Genomic DNA, 24,580 nt, shown 5'->3' on the forward strand with positions numbered 1-24,580 from the left:
TCTTCTACAGTTCTTTGCGGTTCTTGGTTCGATTCCCCAGCCTGCTGCCTTGATCCTTAGATTTCTTGGCCTCTAACGAAGTACTTGCAGACAAACCCTTTCTCATGTTCCACTTTGCAGAATTACTAGGAGGAGCGAACTCCTGCGGCTGTTTTGACGTGTTAAGGCGTGTCGTCGCAACATTCTGTGGACGCAAACTTGCTCTTCTTCTTTGGAGTTTGTCTCATCGATGGCATCATCCAGTTGTACTGCTGTGGAGGAGCAAACTTTGAGGGCGCTCTTCATGTACTTGCTTCTTCACCCTGTCCCATTGCGACTCTTCTGTTTATAAATAAGAATTGTAAACAAATTGTTAGTTTTAAATGACAGCTACCTGATTATAAAAGTTTAACAAAGTCTTCAATATCTTCAGTTGACATCAGGGGTGCGTTTTGGCGATTGCAACTGATACCTGATTTGTGTTGCGAGTACTTATGAAGCCATTTTGCTAAAAACAAAAACATGTGCGCACACATGGTGCCAGATTGAACTGAGAAGTCTCCCGATCAATCTACTCCACGGAAGTAGAATTAAGCAAGACAGTTCTCTAAGAACAAACTCTAACCGGCAAGCAGATACACACATGGTGTTACCGCAATACTAGTAATTTGCAGCCATTTTAAAGACACTAAACACTATTGATAACTGTCAAAGACTAGTCTTCACAGTTGGTGTATCTCAACATTATAATGCATAAAATAACAAACCTGTGAAAATTTCAGCTCAATCTATCGTCAAAGTTGCGAGATATTAATGAGAGAAAAACACACCCTTGTCGCACCATGGTCACACCAAGTTGTGTGCTTTCAGATGCTTGATTTCGAGACCACAAATTCTAAATCTGAGGTCCCGAAATCAAACTCGCGGAAAATTACTTCTTTCTCAAAAACTACGTCACTTCAGAGGGAGCTGTTTCTCACAATGTTTTATACTATCAACCTCTCCCCATTACTCGTAATCAAGTAAGGTTTTATAATAGTAATTATTTTGAGTAATTGCCAATAGTGTCCACTGCCTTTAAAAACAAAAACATGTGCGCACACGCGGTGCCAGATTGAACTGCGCATTGATATGTGCTACATTTGGACTAACAATTTGGTTCAGCATGCAACGTGACCAAGAAGACGAGACGTCCCTCCATGCAACGTTCTCAAAACACAGCCCTGGTACAATATTGTTATTGCGGTGTAAAGTCCTTCTGAATCGTTTATTTCAGCAAAGAGGATGTAGAAGGTTTTAGGAAGGTTAGGTTCCAAGGGGCTGTGTTATACTCAACAGGCCTGTAGCTTTAAACGGATTCATGAATTACTGTACATATATGTGACCTGTCACAACGAAATGAGCTATAAGTCGCATTGTGCCATTTCCCATTACAGACGGTCAAAGTCAAATCTTTCTCTATAGATAAGTGAGACCTCTCTTGTTTCCACAAGCTCTGTCGACTTGGAGGATTATTGTTACCCCAAGTATTGTATACCATTGGAAAGCTATTAATCTGCAGAATTCAGAAATGTGAATAGCTAATTTATTTTAAAATTCCGAATTTTAGCTCATTTTGTTGTGACAGGTCACACATGTGCCCTCCCTCGGTATCATATCTAAGGCGAGTACACGCAAACATGCAGGTGAGAGTTCATGATACTATGTACAGCCACAGATCTGCTTTGATCATGAAACAGCCCCTTTAATCACAACAAGACTCTGAAATCCTAACTCTCCACAAGGTTTAGTGCATGTTCTTCTTTTACCATGTTTACAAGGTTTATCAACATACAATACATAATAATAATAATAATAATATCGAAGTCTTATATAGCGCACGTATCTACCTAACGAGGTACTCAAGGCGCTGAGTATATACAAACTTTCAGAAAGATAGGCTATTGCAGTGATGAATGTTGAGACCCAATTAGTTAGCACCTTATAAGGGTTTACAAGGTGCTACGGCGCATTAAGCAACCACAGCCAGGAACATCGGGGCGAACCCCTTCTCTTTTCGATAAGTGCACTAGGTTCTTTTACATGCGTTACACAACACATGGGACCAACGGCTTTACGTCCCATCCGAAGGACGAAGCAATGGGTAAGTGTCTTGCTTAAGGACACAAGTGTCACGGCTGGGGATTCGAACCCACACTCTGCTGATCAGAAACACCAGAGTTTGAATTCATTGAATTCGATGACATGGTTTCATCCGAAGAGAGGGGACAGTAGAACAAAGGAACTCAAAACAAGCAATGCTGTCCTCCCACTGGACTCCTTTGTATTTTTACATCCTCACATTTTCTCATGCTCTTATGGAGAGTGTTTAGTTAGAGGGACAAAGGAAAGTCCTCACAAAGATAGCGAAAAATTGATGTATGTTTACAAAAACGTGTTCCCAAATGGACTGTTTTTGGTTTAAGTACCGCAACTTCTCTGTAGAATGACAATACAATCCAAGGGGACGCATGGTAAACTGACCCTGTCAATTTACCGCAACTGTGATGTAAAACTAACAAGCGGAAAGAGGGCGCAGAAGACTTCCGCACAGCCACTGTAACTTATCTAGAAAGAGCAACAGGAACAGCTCCTTGCTGTAAACCTACCGCGACCACGCTGTAAAAAAACTTTGCAAACGCTGCGGAATATAAGTCTAGGTGGGAACGCACTGTAGAATTACGCAAAAGCCAGTCACGGTAAATTTCCACGTGACAGCTGAAGGAAAAGTACAATGGGAACATGGCTTTAATGTACTTCGAGTCTAATACTTTGCTAGAGCCTTCCGCATCAAGCCAACGACACAAACGCCCTAAAAAAGAACAAGAAGATGAAGAAGGGTACCCTACCTTTTCCAATATCCCAAGGTCTCGCCGGCGCCGTCTTGCTCAGCCTCTCTGCTAATCTCTTCTCATCCTCCTCCTTCTGTCTTCGTCTCGCTGACTCTGACTCCTCCTTCATCCTCGCATCTTCCTCCTCCTCCTGATGGTCCTTATCGCCCTCCTCCTCAACTATCTCCCCCTTGGCTCGGTTACGCTGCTTCACTTTATCTAGTCGGGCCTTGAGGGCCGCTTTGCGTTTCGCTTTAAGCTGGTCACTCTTGGTTCTCTGACCAAGCGTCTGAAAAAAGAAACGATTGCACAAAACGATATTCCAACTGTATTCTTGAAAAACATCTGTATCAATGTGCATTTGGAACTTTAAAGCTTGATTTCTCAAACCAAGGCCAACTGGGTCAATTTCACAAAGGGGTTAGGACTATTCCTAACTTAGGACTATAGTCCTAGAAGATATTACAAACTGACAAGTAACTCGTCCTAACGTGAGATAAGACAAGTCTTAACTCTTTGTGAAATCCACCCTTGGTCCTACCATGGAGGTAGAGGTAGATACGAAAAGAGTGGAGTGTCCCCTTAAATTTCATGTATATAAATTAACTCAGAAATGAATATTTTCATCACCTTGTGATGGGTTTAGATCGCATCACAATTTTTATTCCATGAGGGGAGGCTTGTGTAAATCTCACTGAGAGTAGTAGTTTTGAAAAGAACTGGTGGTTGACAATCGTTGAGTTGTCAACCAACGGTTCTTCTCAGAACCAACTCTACTCAAAAAGAGATTCATAAATACCTCAGACAGTTTTGCTATTCCTATTGGTGGAGAGCGCGTCACGTTGGTGTGTATAAACCTTTGTTTATGACCGGTAAAAAGTGTTAATTCATGGGCGTGACACGCGACCTTGCACCTGTTCTTATAAGGCAGTTTCTTCACTCCTATTGGTAGAGAACAATGGCTGAAACAGATGTGCTACATCACGCGATACGCACGACGCGCACAACATTCCCTTATAAAGAGTTGTTTACCCGAGGGGGGCGGAGGGCTTTACCATTTCATAGCTAGAGGGGTGTTGTGTTGAAAGAAATCTTTTAAAAATTATAATTTTTGCATTTGTTTTACTTTTTGACAAAAAAGTGATGATGTTTTTGACCGAAAAGGTATTTATGAATGGGAATCAAAGTGTGTTGAATAGGTTTTCAACTAGTGGTTTAAACCCGCCGAGGCCTGGTTCTCTATAATTTACCTCGACTTCGTCTCGGTAAAATTATCAAGAACCAAGCCTCGTTGGGATTAAACCACTAGTTGGAAACCTGTTCACCACACATTGATTCCCTTATTTAAACATGGTGCTATCGCAAAACTAACCATGGTACTGGACACTATTGGTAATTGTCAAAGACCCGTCTTCTCACTTGGTGTATCCCAACATATGCATAAAATAACAAGTCTGTGAATGTTTGGACTCAATTACTCATCGAAGTTGCAAGAGAAGGGTTGTGGGTTCTGAGGTGTTGGTAGTGAGTTGTACTTTGGAATTTTGTTGCTGTAGGTTGTTGGGTTGTCGAGGTGGGTTATGGGTTTTGATATACATGTATGGGTGTCATGGCCGAGCGGATAAGAGCTCTGATGCTTCTGTTCAGCAGAGTGTGGGTCGAATCCCGGTCGTGACACTTGAGCAAGACACTTAGCAAGACACTTAACTATAATTGCTTCTCTCCACCCAGGGGTAAATGGGGACCTATGAGGGCAGAGATGGTTCTTGTGATTGATTTAACCGAGTAGCGCATATTGATGTTGCACAGGCTGCATACTCCCCACCAGGGAGCTGAGATGGTTTAAGGAGTGATTTAAGGCCCAGTGACCATGGTAATAATGTGAAGCGCTTTGGGACGCCCTCCGGGTGTGAGAAGCGATATATAAAAACGGGTTATTATTATTGTTATTATTATGCGGGTTGCGGGTTGAGGGCTGGTTGTGATGCCTATCCTAGACTGGGGGTCTGTCTTTCAGGTCCATGCCGCTAGATCCAGTGATTCCATTGGATACAATGATATTGGATAAACGTGCACCCATTATGCCCAAACAGTACACTACTGTCAAGTCCGCAATGGAATTTGACTGCGTATCTCTATGTGAAATTAATGAGTACAAAAGTCAAAACACACGCCAGTTTTTGATGCCGGTCTCTGGTGTTATTTTCGAGCCACGAAGTGTGGCGTCAGATGTTCAGGCTATGCTTATCCAAGTGCTAAACTACAAGTACTGTACAAACTAGTAAGGTTGCAGAGAAAACATCTCCTCAACTGTTTTCCCATAGTTTTCCTCTGAAGTAACGTAGTTTTTGAGAAAGAGGTTATGCAACTGAAAGCACACAAAGTTGTGCAACAAGAGTGTTTTTTCTTTCATTATTTTCTTGTAACTTCGAAGACCAACTGAGCCCAAATTTTCACAGGTTTGTTATTGTATGCAAATGTTGGGATACACCAAGTGAGAATGCTGGTCTTTAAAGGCAGTGGACACTATTGGTAATTACTCAACATAATTGTTAGCATAAAACCTCTCTTGGTGACAAGTAATAGGGAGAGGTTGATGGTATAAAACATTGTGAGAAACGGCACCCTCTGAAGTGCCATAGTGTCCGAGAAAGAAGTAATTTTCCACGAATTTGATTTTGAGACCTCAGATTTAGAACTTGAGGTCTCGAAATCAACCATCTAAATGCACACAACTTCGTGGGACAAGGGTGTTTTTTTCTTTCATTCATATCTCGCAAGTTTGATGACGGATTGAGCTCAAATTTTCACAGGTTTGTTATTTTATGTATATGTTGAGATACACCAACTGTGAAGGCTAGTCTTTGACAATTACCAATAGTGTCCACTGCCCTTAATCAACACAAAAATCATGTTATCTTCTTACCTCGTCTCTAAGATGACTCAACATCTCCATCTGACTCTGTCTCTCTCCCTCATCCTTTGAGAAGTCAAAGCAGCCGACACCCATCTCTCTCACATCTGAACAGAAACAAAACTGGCATTAAAGACTCTGGACACTTTTGGTGTTTGTCAAAGACCAGTCTTCTCACTGAGTGTATCTCAAATAACACATGTTAAAATTTGAGCTCAATTGGTCATCGAAGTTGCAAGATAATAATGACAGAAAACACCCTTGTCACACAAAATTGGGTGCTTTCAGATGCTTGATTTTGAGACCTCAAAATCTAATATGAGGTCTCGAAATCAAACTCATGGAAAAAAAAATTCTCAAAAACTACGTTACTTCAGAGGGAGCCGTTTCTCATAATGTTTTATACAATCAACAATTCCAACAGTGTCCACTGCCTTTAAAGGGAAGGTACACATTTGTTAATTGTCAAAGAACAGTCTTCTCACTTGGTGTATCCCAACAAAAGCATAAAATAACAAGCTTGTGAAAATTTGGGCTCAATCGGTCAACGAAGTTGCGAGAAAATGATGAAAGAAACAACACCCTTGTTGGACGAATTTGTGTGCTTTCAGATGAGAATAAAAGACTTCTAGCTAGAAGTCTTTTAATATTTTAGTGAGAAATTACCTCTTTCTCAAAAAACTACGCTACTTCAGAGGGAGTCGTTTCCAACAATGTTTTATACTATCAACAGCTCTCCAATGCTCATCACCAAGTCAGTTTTTGAGTTAATATTTGTTTTGAGTAATTACCAAACGTGTACCTTCCCTTTAACCACCTTTCAGTGATCACTTTGCAGAACAAGTTTGTATTTCTTAATTTGTTTTGTCATAATGAAACAATGATTTCTAACCCAGTAGAGAAATTGACTGTTCTCAAGAAATGTACCTCGAGACTTATTTTTATCTATTGAGAAAATGTGGCTTTTGTTCACCGTCTCAAAAATTTATTGAGCTAACCTATGGTAATATTTTTTAGAATATGCTGAAACATTTTGTTTAAAATTATCCTCTTTGGAAATCCGGGCAATACAAAAAAAACACAACAAATCTTGCGTGTTCCGAAATAACATTCCCGTGGGCACATGATCGCAACCCATTAAAAGATTTGGGTATTGAAGATTTTGAAGATAATAATAGTGAAAACCTTACCCCTTCAAATATTACTTACTGAGGTGCTGTAGTTTTGGAGAAATGAGTAAAACAATGTCATGAAAATACGTTTGTAAATAATTCAAATAATTTTTGTGACATTGTTTTACTCATTTCCCAAACACTACAGCACCTCAGCACATAATATTTTCATGGAAGCTTTCTACTATCATTATCTTCAAACTGTGTAAGTTTAGTGTAAATCTGTGGACATTGTGTTTTTTGTCCTACAAAAGTTACATAGACCCTTTAAACCACAAGAACGATCTACTGACTAGACTGAATCATTATGCTCAAGTAAAAAAGGAATCCTACATGAGTGAATACGGGCAGGCGCCCAATAGAGTGGTCTTTGTCAAATTGAAATATTCCTACCGTTCCCAACCCTTGAGACCTACTCAAAATAATTATTAGCATAAATCCTTACTTGGTAAAGAGTAATGGGTAGAGGTTGATAGTATAAAACACTGCGAGAAACAGCTCCCTCTGAAGTAAAGTAGTTTTCGAGAAAGAAGTAACTTTCCACGAATTTGATATCGAGACCTCAGATTTAGAATTTGAGGTCTCGAAATCAAGCATCTGAAAGCACACAACTTATGCGACAAAAGCATTTTTTCTGTCATTATTATCTGGCAACTTCGACGACCTATTGAGCTAAAATTTACACAGGTTTGATATTTTATGCATATGTTGAGATACACCAAGTGAGAAGACTGGTCTTTGACAATTGCGAATAGTGTCCAGAGTCTTTAAGACGGAAAACAAAATACACAAATTGTTTCTCTTTCTTTAACACTAAAATTGCGGTTTTCCTTATACATGTATGTCGTGAACTAACACGGAACTCTTGATTCCACAAAATGGCCGACTGGGTTAGGAAAACCATAGCCCGACTTGCCCGATTCTCTGCCAAACAGGGCCAAATTTTATAGAGCTGCTATAAGCACACAAATTTGCTTAGCATGAAATTTTTTCCTTGATAAAAACAGGATTACCAACCAAATTTCCATTGTTGTATATTTCTTGTTACTGGTATTCAGCTGTTGTTTGCTTATCCTGAAAATCATGTGGAAATTTGGTTGGTAATCCTGTTTTTATAAAGGAAGAAATTTAATGCTAAGCAAATTTTTGTGCTTAGCAGCTCTATGAAATTAGGCCCAGTACACCACAGCACCAAGAGTCCCAATAAAGTAATGTAAGTGCTGAATTGAATTGTCCTCTCTAACAGATAAAAGTCGCTATGTGGCACTCATTATACACACATTCTGGTGATGGTTAAAGCGTTGGACACTATTGGTAATTGTCAAAGACTAGCCTTCACAGATGGTGAACCTCAACATATGATGGTTGAGACCTCAAGTTCTAAACCTAAGGTCTCAAAATCAAATTCGTGGAAAATTACTTCTTTCTCGAAAACTATGGCTCTTCAGAGGGAGACGTTTCTCACAATGATTTATACCATCAACCTCTCCCTATTACTCGTCACCAAGAAAGGTTTGATGCCAATAATTATTTTGAGTAATTACCGATAGTGTACACTGCCTTTAAAGCCATTGGACCCTTTTGGTAAACAGTATTGTCCAAGGCCCACACTTCCTGTATCACAACTTCGATATCAAATAACAAACCCTGTGAAAATTTAGGCTCAATCGGTCATCGGAGTCGGGAGAAAATAACGAGAAAACCCACCCTTGTATCCGCCTGTTTCGCCGTGTCACGACATGTGTTTAAAATAAATCAGTAATTCTCGTTATCGAGAATAGATACTATTTTACTGTTTGCTCAAGTGAAAAAGTAAAGCATTTCATGGAATAATATTTCAAGAGTAGTCTTTCACCACTACCTTCTGTAAACCCTGTCAGTTATTTGAAAATCTGTGAACTTTAATTTTTTTATCTGTACCGAAAGGGTCCAATGGCTTTAACGTACTGCCTCATCCAGGAGTGAGTCCTAAAAATATAAATGAGAGAGGGAGTGCATGCAGTGAGTACACAGGTGTGAGTGGAGTCAGAGAAACCGCCTGGTGTTGCGTAACAAAAGGAAGGCATGAGGGTTGCCTGGGGCATTTAAAGGATAATTACTCAAAATAATTATTAGCATAAAACCTCACTTGGTAAAGAGAAATGGGTAAAGGTTGATAGTATACAACATTGTGAGAAACGGCTCCCTCTGAAGTTGAGTAGTTTTGAGGAATTTCATTTCGAGACCTAAGATTTAGAATTTGAGGTCTCGAAATCAAGCATCTGAAAGGACACAACTTATGCGACAAAGGCGTTTTTTCTTTCATTCTTATCTGGCAACTTCGACGACCTATTGAGCTCAAATTTTCACAGGTTTGTTATTTTATGCATATGTTGAGATACAACAAGTGAGAAGACTGGTCTTTAACAATTACCAAAGGTGTCCAGTGCCTTTAAGAACCCTATCTTACACCTTACCATCAAACTTGAGGTTCTGGTAGTGAAGAGGCCCAGGACCTCGGCTCCTCATTTCTTCCTCCTCAGCCTCCCATTTCTTCCTCATCATCTTCCGATGCATGTCACTAGAGAGAAGATCTGGCAGTGTTTCTTGCTTCATAGCTTTCTCTTTGTCGTCCTTCTCCCTAAGATATGCAAAACAAAAACAGGTATTAAAGTGAAGCTTATTATCTCATCCCCATCCGCCACCAGAGGGCAGTATTTTTCCCATCAAGGCTGATTTAACAGTCTCCTCTTTCCCAATCCTTTAAAGGGTCTATGTACTTTTTGTAGGATAAAAACACAATGTCTATAGATTTACACCAAATTTACAGTTTGAAGATAATGATAGTAGAAAGCTACCCTGAAAATATAACTTGCTGAGGTGTTGCAGTTTTTGAGAAATGAGTAACACAATGTCATGAAAATAATTTTTGTCTCAGTGATCATGAGACGAAAATTATTTTAGAATGTAAAAACGTTTTTTCATGACATTGTTTTACTTATTTCTCAAAAACTATAGCACCTCAGTAAGTAATATTTTAAGGGAAGCTTGCTACTGTCATTAGCTTCAAACAGTGTCAGTTTGATGTAAATCTGTGAACATTGTGTTTTGTGTTTGATACAAAAAGTGTGTACGCACGCGCGCTTATAAAAAGATTACGCGCGCGCTTACATATATTACGCGCTGTATAGCTATGATTTACGGTACGCGTGATAATCTGGCGCGCGCGCGCCCGACATGCAGAAGCCAGCCAGTCTTAAACAGCTTCAGCTGTGTCTTTATCAACCGTTTAAACACCCCCACGAGACGCACTCTCCACCAATAGGAGTAGAGAAACTGTCTGGGGTATTTATGAATGGTTGATAATGACCAGTGTTTATGACCAGCTGGCTTCCACGTGTCACAAAGGTTTTAAAACAAATATTTCCAACCTTGAATGTTCAACTGTCAAAGAAGAAGAGAAAACAAGGAAAGTATGACTTTAAAATCCACTGAACACCATGGTAGTTACTCAAAGCAATTGTTAGCATAAACACTTACTTAATAACTAGCAATGGAGAGCTGTTGATTTGATAGTATAAAACATTGCGAGAAACAGCTCCCTTTGAAGTAACATAGTTTTTGAGAAAGGGGCAACTTTTCACCCAAGTACTTAAAGACATTCAGGCCTGAAGCCTTTCTCAGGCTTCTAAAAGCACACAAATTTGGGCAACGATGGTGTTTTTTCTTTAATTACTCTCTCGCTACTTCGATTGTTTTAAAAGTTTTCACAGATTTGTATTTGATTCATATGTTGGGATACACCAACTGAGAATACTTGTCTTTAACAATTTAATTACCCAATGTAGACAAATGTGCTGTCACCATCCACACTAAACACTAAACGTGGACGGATTTGACATTGGTCTTAAAAACATGGTTATAAATACTTACTTAGAGATATACCAAGTGAGGATTGCCGAAAGTACTAATACTGCCTTTAAGTTGACAAAGCACCTAAACATTTTCTACAAAGCAAAAATAAGCAGCAAATGAGATGGGATTTTTAGCTCGATTTTCCCCTCGAATGATTTCCTCACCATTGGTCTAGAGGATTGACAGGGCCAGGTACATCTGAGGCCCCCATCTCATACTCCAGCCCCGCCCTTTACTGCCTCCTGTTTTCCCCCCTCCCCCTCCCTGGATGACTTCCTTACCATTGGTCTAGAGGGTCGACAGGGCCAGGTACATCTGAGGCCCCCATCTCATACTCCGGCCCCGCCCTTGCTGCCTCCTGTTTTCCCCCTTCCCCTCCCTGGATGATTTCCTTACCATTGGTCTAGAGGGTCGACAGGGCCAGGTACATCTGAGGCCCCCATCTCATACTCCGGCCCCGCCCTTGCTGCCTCCTGTTTTCCCCCTTCCCCCTCCCTGGATGACTTCCTTACCATTGGTCTAGAGGGTCGACAGGGCCAGGTACATCTGAGGCCCCCATCTCATACTCCAGCCCCGCCCTTGCTGCCTCCTGTTTTCCCCCCTCCCCCTCCCTGGATGACTTCCTTACCATTGGTCTAGAGGGTCGACAGGGCCAGGTACATCTGAGGCCCCCATCTCGTACTCCAGCCCCGCCCTTGCTGCCTCCTGTTTTCCCCCTTCCCCTCCCTGGATGATTTCCTTACCATTGGTCTAGAGGGTCGACAGGGCCAGGTACATCTGAGGCCCCCATCTCATACTCCGGCCCCGCCCTTGCTGCCTCCTGTTTTCCCCCTTCCCCTCCCTGGATGACTTCCTTACCATTGGTCTAGAGGGTCGACAGGGCCAGGTACATCTGAGGCCCCATCTCATACTCCGGCCCCGCCCTTGCTGCCTCCTGTTTCCCCCCCCCCCCCCTCTAGATGAATTTCCTTACCATTGGTCTTGAGGGTCGACTGGGCCAGGTACATCCGTAGCCCCCATCTCATACTCTGGCCCCGCCCTTGCTGCCTCCTCTTCCTCCTCCTCGAGTCTTCTCTTCTCCTTCATGTCACTGATGGCCTTCTTCTCATAGTCCACCAGGAAGTGATCTGCAACATCGTCCCCTGGGTAAGACGGAATGTGACAAGATGACTTCAGTATTAGTGATCAGCCATTTGAAAGTTAGATTTGAACAATGTCTGGTACAATGACATGCTTAGCCACAAGGTGTTTTCTTAAATTGAAAGTTCTATGACAATTGAGACAGTTGCTACATCAAATGTTTCAGGGCAAGTGTTTGCATAGTTAGTAAGAGATGCAGGGTTCGGGTCGATACTCGGGAATTGCGAGTCAATAAGCGCAAATACAACCGATTTGAAAAAAGAAAAAAAAATCATGATACTTAGTTTTGTATTTACTAATTTTACAAAAATCCTCTGGATAAAACAATTGTTAATGCTCCAGACACCAAGATAAACACCAAGTAAAAAAAAACCCATTCCGACGACCTTGTTTCCATTTTTAGTGTCCTTTGGCAAAAATTTCAGTCCCGAATGGCCCAACATTCAATGAGAGTGCATGGCACAATGGTACGGGAGTTTGCTCAACTGGAGGTTGCTATACAAAAGCTTGCCCTGAACCAAGACGGGAAGTTAATTCAGAGGTCACAGGTTCAAGTCCCGCTGGTGTAAACCAAAATAAGTAAAGACTGGGTTACAGTGTTCTGTTTTTAATCCTTTAAAGGGTCTATTAGTCTAGACCAGATTCCCAAAAAGGGCTATATAGTTAAGGAAGTGAGCGGCATTTTTGAGTAAAAGTTGGTAACATACCTGATTTAACTAATTTTGGGGTGCTGAATCCGAAAATGATGAATACCAAGGCTAATGTTTAGTCCTTCACCCTGAAAAATCAAATTTAAAACAATACAGAAAACCTAGCAGACAACGGACTTCTCACGTGAAAAATAGTCAGGTTCTGCTGTGGTTCCATATTAATGTTGTCAGGATACCACACAGGGCAGGTAACCGGGTGCAGGTCAGGTATCCGTAACAAACTTTCGATTGTACTGGATAGATCTACAACCAAATTGCACTTTCAGAGGGACCAACAGGTGCTTTCAATGTCATTTGAAAGTATTTGAGTTCGTGTTTTTTCTAATAAAGAGTTATTTATTAGTTGAACATAATTTCTCTGTTGTTAAAAGCACAAACCGTTGATTATTTTCTCTTATGTAGGCCTACACTACTTAAACCAGGTGTAGTCTAGACTCAACAATGATACAGAAAATTGTATTGTATATCAACTTTTCAGTGCTCCCTGTTTTTGGATAGGTTAGCTTTTAGTGTTCACACTCATGGCTTGAAATTATCTTACCAGTCAAAAAATTTGATTTTAGAGGATTTTAAAGTAACTCAATTTTCGATTACAATTCTCTACAGTTGACGAACCAATCTAACTGTTGTAGGCTAACAATTGAAAAAAAAAATTCCAGTTTGTTTGTTTGTTGGCAGTATAACGCATTGTTAGTCGCGTTTGTACACACACGGACAAATTGCACACAAGAAGACGATAGTAAGATTCCGAAACAAAGGACAACAACATATGTATCCCCTCCAGTGATAAAACAATCCACCCCTCTCTTTTCAGCTGGCTGTGAAGAACAAGGAAAAAACAAATATCTCTTTATTCATTATTACCGCTCAATCCACAAGTATAGACTCCTACTTTATTTTTGTGTGTCAGCTAGGACGATTCCCAGCAATGAATCATTCATGAAAGGTGTGCGTATCTTCGATATTAGCAATCATAGTTTGGAGTACAAACTGAGTCAAATTGTTTTGCTAAACAAAAAAGCTTAAGTCAAAAGACTGTTTTAATTTTGGCCAAGTACACCAGACTCTTACTTTGCTTTTCCAGCAATATTTTATTTGGGAAGAACAACAGGAGTTTAAACTTTTAAAACCAACTTCAAGAAAAGTCTTAAACCCCCCAAAAAATAAAAATAGTAAGTTAAAAATGGACCTAATCGTCAAAATGTCTAATACCCAGTGGACTTCTTTGCAATGTGACAGTATATGATTTTTGATTTAGATGACTCTGTACATGTTATAGTATAGGGTTTAAGTGGATGCTGGAAAGGATGACATACACTGAAAAGAAGATGCCTCCTTGCACCAAGCTGTTGTATGTGTTTCAGTGTTGTATCAGTACTACAAGGATACCTTCTCCGGTATACTTCTATCATAATATAACATAAAATCAGGTTAATTTTAGGAAAAACACTATTGGATTTTGGGAAATATCAGCTTGAATGGAATGCTTTGATGCGTCGATTCCATAGAGGCATTTTTGTAATGTCATGTAACTGTATCTCCCCAAAGGAAATTAACATGTTTGTAAAGTTATATGTTTGTTTATCAGTTTCCTGAATGCTAGTCCATCTGCATGATGATTTGTGTTTTTTAGTAAGTCACTATTCAATCGAATTGCAATGTGTTGTGTACTATTAATTCTGTACTTTCTTTTATAGAAATGTCTCTGTAAGGACAGGGATGGGAGCCCAAATACTACAAAACATTTGTTTATAATTTATATACATTGGGTTGTTTATTGGACATAATATTAAGTGACATCAAACTGAAACACTCTTGAACAATTCTGAAAAAAGAAAAAAGCTGACATACAAAAATAAAGTAGGAGTCTATACTTGTGGACTGTTCAAATAATAAATAACTCTTTATTAGAAAAAACACGAACTCAAATACTTTCAAAATGACATTAAAAGCACCTTTTGGTCCCTCTGAATGTGCAATTTGATTGCAGATCTATCCAGTACACCCAAAAGCTTGTTACGGATACCTGACCTGCACCCGGGTACCTGCCCTGTATAGTATCCTGACAACATCAATGTGGAACCACAGCAGAACCTGACTATTTTTTACGTGAGAAGTCTGCGTCTCCTAGGTTTTCTGTATTGTTTTAAACTTGATGTTTCAGGGTGAAGGACTAAAAATTAGGTTTGGTATCCATCATTTTCGGATTCAGCACCTCCAAATTAGTTAAATCAGGTATGTTACCAACTTTTACTCAAAAATGCCGCTCGAAGTTGTTTTTTTGAAATCTGGTCTAGACTATATGTAACTTTTGTAGGACAAAAAACACAATGTCCACAGATTTACACAAAACCTATACAGTTTGAAGATAATGATAGTATAAAGCTTCCCTGAAAATATTACGTGCTGAGGTGCTGTAGTTTTTGAGAAATGAGTAAAACAATGTCATGAAAATAATTTTCGTCTCATGAGACGAAAATTATTTTAATCATTTCCAAACGTATTTTCATGACATTGTTTTACTCATTTCTCAAAAACTACAGCACCTCAGTAAGTACTATTTGAAGGGAAGCTTTCCACTATCATTCTCTTCAAACCCTGTAAGTTAAATGTAAATCTATGGACATTTTGAAAAGGTACCCAAATCCTTTAAAGCCATTTGACCCTTTCGGTACAGAAAAAAAAAAGTTCACAGATTTACAAATAACTTACAGGGTTTACAGAAGGTAGTGGTAAAAGACTTCTCTTGAAATATTATTCCATGAAATGCTTTACTTTTTGAGAATAAAGTTAAAACAATATCAATTCTCGATAGCGAGAATTACGGATTTATTTTAAACACATGTCATGACACGACGAAACGCGCGGATACAAGGGTGGGTTTTCCCGTTATTTTCTCCCGACTCCGATGACCGATTAAGCCTAAATTTTCACAGGTTTGTTATTTGATATAGAAGTTGTGATACACGAAGTGTGGGCCTTGGGCAATACTGTTTACCGAAAGGGTCCAATGGCTTTAAAGGAAAACGTTGACCTTGGATCGGACGATGAAATGCATATGATTAGAAAGATATTTTAAAAGTTGAATATAATGATCCACACAAACATGCCTAGAAAGTGTTTTCCTTGTATGCCGTGGACTAAAACACGGTCAGCAACCTAATTAAGGGAGTCAAAAATTTGATTCCCATAAATGGCCAACTGGCCTGATCCAAGGCAACGTGTTCCTTTAAAGATGGGCTCATACATGTGTAGGTCTGCTTGGAATCAGTAGAGAAAGTTGATGGTTAAAAAAAACAGTCACAGGTTCTGTTTAACCCTTTAGGAAAATAAGCGCAAGGGCACAACTCTTTACCTGCTGTCAGAATGGCTCCTTTTGACATCTCCTCCTAGAGCTTTAACTTGGCCTCTAAGGCTGCCCTGAAAACACAACAAAAAAATCAAGTCTTGAAACACTAAAACATACTATCGTTACCTGGTATTTACTTCTTTTGGGAAGGAACATTACAGAATTGGTTTTTACTAACAGAACAGTTGCTGGCAGTGTAAGCACTTTATGTAATCCACCTTCAATACATAAACTGACAAACCTGTAGAAGTTCGAGATCGATCGGCCATCTGGGTCATGAGAGAATAGCGAAAAAACGATTACAAATTTTGCATTGCATCAATGCCAAAATTAAAATGAATAAAACGCTCACTGAGCGATAAACTCCAAAAGCGAAGTTAGAATATTTATTTATTACAGAAATATTTTGAGGGATGTTTTCTACTATCATCATCATTAGACCGTGTAAGTTTTATGTAAATCTGTGATCTTCACGATTTTTGTTTCTTACCATTTCTGTAACGTTCCTTTAAAGGCAGTTTGGTAATTACTCAAAACAATTATTATCGTAAAACCTTTCTTGATTACGAGTAATGGGGAGAGGTTGATAGTATAAAATATTGTGAGAAACAGCTCCCTCTGAAGTGACGCAGTTTTGGAGAAAGAAGTAATTTTCCACGAATTTGATTTTGAGACCTCAGATTTAGAATTGGACGTCTCGAAATCATGCATCTCAAAGCACACAACTTCGTGTGACCATGGTGCGAAAAGGGTGTATTTTCTTTCATTAATATCCCGCAACTTCAACGACCGATTGAGCTCTAATTTTCACAGGTTTGTTACTTTATGCATATGTTGAGATACACCAAATGTGAAGACTAGTCTTTGACAATACCCGATAGTGTCCAGAGTCTTTAACACAGATGTGTGTTGGGCATTGTATACTCACTGTTTTATCAGAACTATCACAGGCAAATCACTCAGGTGGGATTTGAACCCATGACCTTTGCATTGCTAGAGCAGACACATGTATAACTTGGGAAAGTACTGAGTATACAGTGCTTTCATACACATCGGTGTAAACAAATTATATTATTTATCTCCGATGCAAAACCTGGAATATATTATAGTTAAAACAAACTTTTCTTAAAGTCACCTGGAAGTGGTATTTTTTCAAAATAAAGCTTTTGTCAACAATCAAAATATGTGTTTTGATGAGTAGAATATGAATAAATAGTTAACTAAGGTTCCAAAAAATTTGTTTTCTTTTTATTTATAAATTTAAGAGTTAGGCCCGACCCGAGAGGGCGCTGTCCATGACGTCAATCGAGGCACGATAGTTGAAGAGAAAATGTGTAGTCTGGCCTCGTATACTGGGTACCTGATCGGTATGATGCATACGTACAGAACTATGGTCACGAACCATGTCTGCACGCACTATGGCTGCTGTGCGGACGGTCCACTCGGATTACCCTGCACGGACAATGGCATGCAGTGCCAACACAAGATAGCTTGGCGCTTGACGATTGGTGTAAGCTAAAAACATGCCCTCAAAGTTGAAACATTACCCAAATTGTTTTCTCATCAGGCAAATGCTCCTTTAAGTTCATCACGTCTTTCAGGTACCTTCTTCGACGTCCCACTAGCAAGAAAAATTGTTGGGATGGTGTAATGTTTCAGAATACCTTTTCTTTTCATGTGAAATGTGTGGTGTATTGTTTTCCGGATTCGAAGCACAACGGTTCGAAGTGTTCGCTGCACAGCGCTGAAAAAAGACAATGGACCGACCACTTTGCAAACTGACCCCATCTAAAGTTGTATTACTGCATTTAACAGCAATACACCTGGTCGGCATTGCCGGAAAAATGCAAGAAAAAACTTTTTTTCGAAACGTACAAACTCACGACTAGGACTTGCATGTACTTCCACATGTGTTCGATGTTCGATCAAGGCAAGGTCTGCCTCGATTGACGTCACAAAAGGGGTAGGCGGAGTCACCCACATAAACAATTTTATCTATTTTTTTAACATATAAATCGTGACAAACAATTACTAAAAAAAATATGTTATTGTTTATCAACATTATACTCTTATGTTTGGAGAAAAAAAAAAAATTCCAGGTGACTTTAAGTTTTAGCTGTTTTGAAACAGGAAACCCACTTCACAGTCCATAAGGATGTAGGCATGGGTACCATCAACTAGGAGCCACCTACTCCTAGGGCTGAAACAGGGTCACCCCCTTCACAGTCCCTAAGGATGTAGGCATGGGTATCATCCACTAGGAGCCACCTACTCCTAGGGCTGAAACAGGGTTACCCCCTTCACAGTCCCTAAGGATGTAGGCATGGGTATCATCCACTAGGAGCCACCTAACTCCTAGGGCTGAAACAGGGTCACCCCCTTCACAGTCCCTAAGGATGTGGGCATGGGTACCATCCACTAGGAGCCACCTACTCCTAGGGCTGAAACAGGGTCACCCCCTTCACAGTCTGTAAGGATGTAGGCATGGGTATCATCCACTAGGAGCCACCTACTCTTAGGGCTGAAACAGGGTTACCCCCTTCACAGTCCCTAAGGATGTAGGCATGGGTATCATCCACTAGGAGCCACCTACTCCTAGGGCTGAAACAGGGTCACCCCCTTCACAGTCTGTAAGGATGTGGGCATGGGTATCATCCACTAGGAGCCACCTACTCTTAGGGCTGAAACAGGGTTACCCCCTTCACAGTCCCTAAGGATGTGGGCATGGGTACCATCCACTAGGAGCCACCTACTCCTAGGGCTGAAACAGGGTCACCCCCTTCACAGTCTGTAAGGATGTGGGCATGGGTATCATCCACTAGGAGCCACCTACTCTTAGGGCTGAAACAGGGTTACCCCCTTCACAGTCCCTAAGGATGTGGGCATGGGTACCATCCACTAGGAGCCACCTACTCCTAGGGCTGAAACAGGGTCACCCCCTTCACAGTCTGTAAGGATGTAGGCATGGGTATCATCCACTAGGAGCCACCTACTCTTAGGGCTGAAACAGGGTTACCCCCTTCACAGTCCCTAAGGATGTAGGCATGGGTATCATCCACAAAAGCCACCTACTCTTAGGGCTGAAACAGGGTTACCCCCTTCACAGCCCGAAACGATGTAGGCATGGGTATCATCCACTAGGAGCCACCTACTCCTAGGGCTGAAACAGACTTACCCCCTTCATAGTCCCTAAGGATGTAGGCATGGGTATCATCCACTAGGAGCCACCTACTCCTAGGGCTGAAACAGGCTTACCCCCTTCACAGTCCCTAAGGATGTAGGCATGGGTATCATCCACTAAAAGCCACCTACTCCTAGGGCTGAAACAGGGTTACCCCCTTCACAGTCCCTAAGGATGTAGGTAAAGGTATCATCCACTAGGAGCCACCTACTCCTAGGGCTGAAACAGGGTTACCCCCTTCACAGTCCCTAAGGATGTAGGCATGGGTATCATCCACTAGAAGCCACCTACTCCTGGGATTGAAACAGGGTTACCCCTTCACAGTTCCTAAGGATGTAGGCATGGCTGTCATCCACTAGGAGCCACCTACTCCTAGGGCTGAAACAGGGTTACCCCCTTCAAAGTCCCTAAGGATGTAGGCATGGGTATCATCCACTAGAAGCCACCTACTCCTGGGATTGAAACAGGGTTACACCTTCACAGTTCCTAAGGATGTAGGCATGGCTGTCATCCACTAGGAGCCACCTACTCCTAGGGCTGAAACAGGGTTACCCCCTTCAAAGTCCCTAAGGATGTAGGCATGGGTATCATCCACTAGAAGCCACCTACTCCTGGGATTGAAACAGGGTTACCCCTTCACAGTTCCTAAGGATGTAGGCATGACTGTCATCCACTAGGAGCCACCTACTCCTAGGGCTGAAACAGGTTACCCCCTTCACAGTCCCTAAGGATGTAGGCATGGGTATCATCCACTAGAAGCCACCTACTCCTGGGATTGAAACAGGGTTACCCCCTTCACAGTTCCTAAGGATGTAGGCATGGCTGTCATCCACTAGGAGCCACCTACTCCTAGGGCTGAAACAGGGTTACCCCCTTCACAGTCCGTAAGGATGTAGGCATGGGTATCATCCACTAGGAGCCACCTACTCCTAGGGCTGAAAACGGGGTTACCCCCTTCACAGTCCGTAAGGATGTAGGCATGGGTATCATCCACTAGGAGCCACCTACTCCTAGGGCTGAAACAGGGTTACCCCCTTCACAGTCCCTAAGGATGTAGGCATGGCTGTCATCCACTAGAAGTCACCTACTCCTAGGGCTGAAACAGGGTTACCCCCTTCACAGTCCGTAAGGATGTAGGCATGGGTATCATCCACTAGGAGCCACCTACTCCTAGGGCTGAAACAGGGTTACCCCCTTCACAGTCCCTAAGGATGTAGGCATGGGTATCATCCACTAAAAGCCACCAGCTCCTAGGGCTGTAACAGGGTTACCCCCTTCACAGTCCCTAAGGATGTAGGCATGGCTGTCATCCACTAGGAGCCACCTACTCCTAGGGCTGAAACAGGGTTACCCCCTTCACAGTCCCTAAGGATGTAGGCATGGGTATCATCCACTAGAAGCCACCTACTCCTGGGATTGAAACAGGGTTACCCCCTTCACAGTCCCTAAGGATGTAGGCATGGGTATCATCCACTAGGAGCCACCTACTCCTAGGGCTGAAACAGGGTTACCCCCTTCACAGTCCTAAGGATGTAGGCATGGGTATCATCCACTAGGAGCCACCTACTCCTAGGGCTGAAACAGGGTTACCCCCTTCACAGTCCCTAAGGATGTAGGCATGGGTAACATCCACTAGGAGCCACCTACTCCTAGGGCTGAAACAGGGTTACCCCCTTCACAGTCCCTAAGGATGTAAGCATGGGTATCATCCACTAGGAGCCACCTACTCCTAGGGCTGAAACAGGGTTACCCCCTTCACAGTCTGTAAGGATGTAGGCATGGGTATCATCCACTAGGAGCCACCTACTCCTAGGGCTGAAACAGGGTTTCCCCCCTTCAAAGTCTGTAAGGATCAACCACTAGGAGCATGGCTGGTGGAGCAAAATGCACTACCTTCAAAACTTTTTTAGGGAATGAAACATGCATCTTACATTATTTACCTTGATTTATCCAATGCATTTTCTTCTTCTGCTGTAAGGACTTTATCCTTCTCAGCTCGGGACTGAACTCCGTCATTCTTCTTGGTCCAGATACTTGCTTTCTGTAAAAAAAAATAATAAAAAAATTTAAAAAAGACCAATAACCTTAAGGAAACTGACAGGGTAAAGTTTTGAATAATTTTGATTGGAACTTGAAATGTTAAAGACAGTGGACACTATTGGCAATTGTCAAAAACTAGCCTTCACAGTTGGTGTATCTCAACATGCATAAAATAACAAACCTGTGAAAATTTGATATCAATCGGTCGTCGAAGTTGCGAGATAATAATGAAAGAAAAAACACCCTTGTCACACGAAGTTGTGTGCGTTTAGATAGTTGATTTCTAAACTTGAGGTCTCGAAATCAAATTCGTGGAAAATTACTTCTTTCTCGAAAACTATGGCATTTCAGAGGGAGCCGTTTCTCACAATGTTTTATACTCTCAACCTCTCCCCATTACTCGTCACCAAGAGAGGTTTTACGCTAATAGTTATTTTGAGTAATTACCAAGTGTCCACTGCCTTTAACTTGAGTTTGATTGCTTAAAGGGTCTGGGTACTTTTTGTAACACAAAACACAAGTTCACAGATTTAGATTAACTTACATACACTGTTTGAAGATACTGATAGTAGAAAGATTTCCTTAAAATAATTACTAACTTGCTGAGGTTCTGCAGTTTTAGAGAAATGAGTAAAACAATGCCACAAAAAAATAATGTTTGTCTCAGTTTTTGCCGTAAAAAGTATTTTAATACTTTTTACAGCAAAATTGCATTTTTATTATAACTGGTTTTTACATGCTGAAATAATTTTTGTATCACTGAGACGAAGATTATTTTTGTGACTCAGGTTTTACTCATATTATTTGCGATAAAAAAGTGTGACAAGTGCAATTGGTTCTTTTACATGCGTTACACAACACATGGGACCAACAGCTTTACGCCCCTTTCGAAGGACAAAGCAATGGTGAAGTGTCTTGCTTAAGAACAAAAGTGTCACGGCTAGGGATTCAAACCCACACTCTGCTGATCAGAAACAACAGAGTTTGAATTCAGTGCTCTGTACTGCTTGGCCACGACACTTCCATGGGGGTGTCAAACATAGGTGAACATGGTAAATAACCACCTTTTCAGACAGAGTCTCATTTCAGTTCATCCCAGGTCCAGCCTACCTTAGGAACAGGTTTAGCCTTGACTGTAGTAGAGTTCTCTTGAAGTCGTTCTTTGCAGAGTGCCTCTTGTTTCCGGAAAAACCCTGCTTTCAAACACACAAGCTGCAAAAGAAGAAAGTGATCACATTGATTAATGTCAAATTATTAACTCGAGTCTCCTGACGATGACTAGAGCAAGGTAGTCCAAATGTTGAGACCGATTTAAGAACTGACTCCGCGGTAGCGCAGTTAATAATGCTCCTGTAAGCTAAAGTACACGTAGTCCCTGCCAATTTCCTATCTTTCGCCCGGGTATAGTTAAAAAGCAGGACAGAGAAACGAGAAGTCTCCTGAACAATCCAATTTGGATAGACAGGCCTTCGGGTCACAGTGTTTTGGTACACTTTTGTCTATCCTGGCCGGCTTAAGTTGGTTATGTTGTTTATTGGTTCCTGTTTTTGTCTGATCATGTTGTTTTGTCATATTTTTTGTCTTTTAATAATATGTCTGGAGATGTTCTTTGTTTTTTGTGTTGTTGTGTTGTTCTTCTTTTGGTTTTTTGTGTTGTTGATTTTTTGATTTATTCATGTTATTGAATTTGTTAGTTTTCCTGATTCTGTTTACTTGTTTTGTAGTAGTATACTGTACCTTTGAGAACTTTATTGTCTTGTATCTTGGTCGAATAAATACTAATTATAATAATGATAATAATAATTCTACTCCGCGATAGTAGTATGTATACAGAAAGAAAGTTCTCTAAGAACAAACTCTACCTGGCAAGTAGATACCCACACATGGTGTTACAGCAAACCAAACATAAATTGATACCTCGGCTTGCCATGCAATGCCTAGAATATATTCATTTCTGTTTCAGTGTGAACTTTTGTGGGGGTGTTTCAAAATAACTTGGGTAGCATCTCGTTCTCAGCATAAAAAGTTGGTTTTCCATTAAAAAATTATTTCACCTCCTGAAACTGAAAAGCTGTAGGTTCCTACTTGGATATATCCATGGTCTACATATTTTACAGTTACACAAAACGTTGAGCGATTGAGTCACTCGATCGTATTGGTAACTTTTTCAATGTTCCTTAATTTTGTTTTTAATTCTTTATTTAAAAGCCAGAATAAACTTTAGGTTTTTTGTATTTCAATTTGATCAGTGAAAAACTTCATGATGGACCGTGTTCTGAGTCTGTGTTCAGTAGAAAGGGTAGAAGAGTTGACTTGTACGCCTAGATGATTGTATAGGGAAAAGTTTCTGTATCACACGCCACCACTTTTTCATTCAATATGAAATAATATCAAGTCTCATTAGGCCTACCTCAATGAGATAATGTAGGCCTACTTCTAGAAACTATAAGGCTCCCCTGTGAGCCTTATGTAGGGGTCACATAATTATTTAGGGCCTTCTTAACGCTATACGTTTTTCAAATCAGCGTTGATGAAGTTTTATGACCGTTAGCCAGCCAGAACTGAAGTTTCCTGTGTACTGTACAACTAAAGCTTTCCCCAACCTACTCAATATACATTCATAATGCTTGTATTTCCTTTTTGTTGAGTGAATTAAAAAACATCGTCAAAAATTACAATTTTCTGCATGAAAAGTGGTGGCAGGGAAACGGATGTGTTAACTGGGGCACTGATTCCTTTTTCGAAATTTTAACATTAATTTCGAAAAAGGCGGAAAAATAGGCAGAAAGGTTTCCGTATGGCGCCACCACTTTTTCATTCGATATGAAATAATAGTATCTAATTTACCTCAATATTATTATAAGATATCCCTTTTTGTAAAAATGAGTGAAAAAGTGGTGGCGCCATACGGAAAGTTATCCGAATAGGCTTAGGCCTACAAACAATAGTACAAATACATGTACAATGACCGATAATGTCAAAATTTCTATAAAGGAATACAGCGCCCCAGTTACACTTGGTCTGTGGATAAATTCCTAAAGAACGCCGGGGGGCTCTACATAAGCTTATCTAAGCTGTCTGCCCCAGTAACCAGAACCACCGTCTCCTCCCCAGTTGTGTGATGGCGTCGGTGGATTCAAGTAAGTTCAAGTAAGTTCAAGTAAGTCTGTGTTGTAATTGTATTGATTGATTGATGACTTTAGATTAGAAAGAAATTAATTTATTTTGATCTGGTCGATGGAAGTGTGAACTTGAAGTGGAGGAAAAATAAAGTAAATTCCATTCAACAGTGTTCAAATTTCAATTCGACAACCATCATCAATCATGCCAT

General features: G+C 40.7%; 1 protein-coding gene across 1 annotated transcript; it reads right to left on the bottom strand.

Moving 5' to 3' along the window:
- Positions 1-235: 235 nt before the first annotated feature.
- On the bottom strand, positions 236-22,418 carry LOC117292317 (coiled-coil domain-containing protein 174-like). The gene is made up of 7 exons (XM_033774338.1): positions 22,314-22,418; positions 21,150-21,250; positions 11,803-11,971; positions 9,392-9,555; positions 5,776-5,870; positions 2,868-3,138; positions 236-321 (listed from the first exon to the last, which is right to left on the bottom strand). Exons 1-7 carry the CDS (start codon positions 22,331-22,333, stop codon positions 236-238), a joined length of 906 nt encoding a protein of 301 aa, XP_033630229.1. The 5' UTR covers positions 22,334-22,418.
- Positions 22,419-24,580: the final 2,162 nt, after the last annotated feature.

This window comes from Asterias rubens, chromosome 7 (assembly GCF_902459465.1).
Source record: "Asterias rubens chromosome 7, eAstRub1.3, whole genome shotgun sequence".
Taxonomy (NCBI): Eukaryota; Metazoa; Echinodermata; class Asteroidea; order Forcipulatida; family Asteriidae; genus Asterias; species Asterias rubens.

Excerpts from the sequence above, each read along its gene's own strand:
- LOC117292317 (XM_033774338.1), bottom strand. The coding sequence starts at position 22,333 with ATGAGACTCTGTCTGAAAAG. Across the intron at positions 11,972-21,149 it reads AATGCATTGGATAAATCAAG|GGGACGATGTTGCAGATCAC; the intron begins GTAAATAATGTA and ends CGTCTTACCCAG. Across the intron at positions 3,139-5,775 it reads TGAGTCATCTTAGAGACGAG|ACGCTTGGTCAGAGAACCAA; the intron begins GTAAGAAGATAA and ends TTCTTTTTTCAG.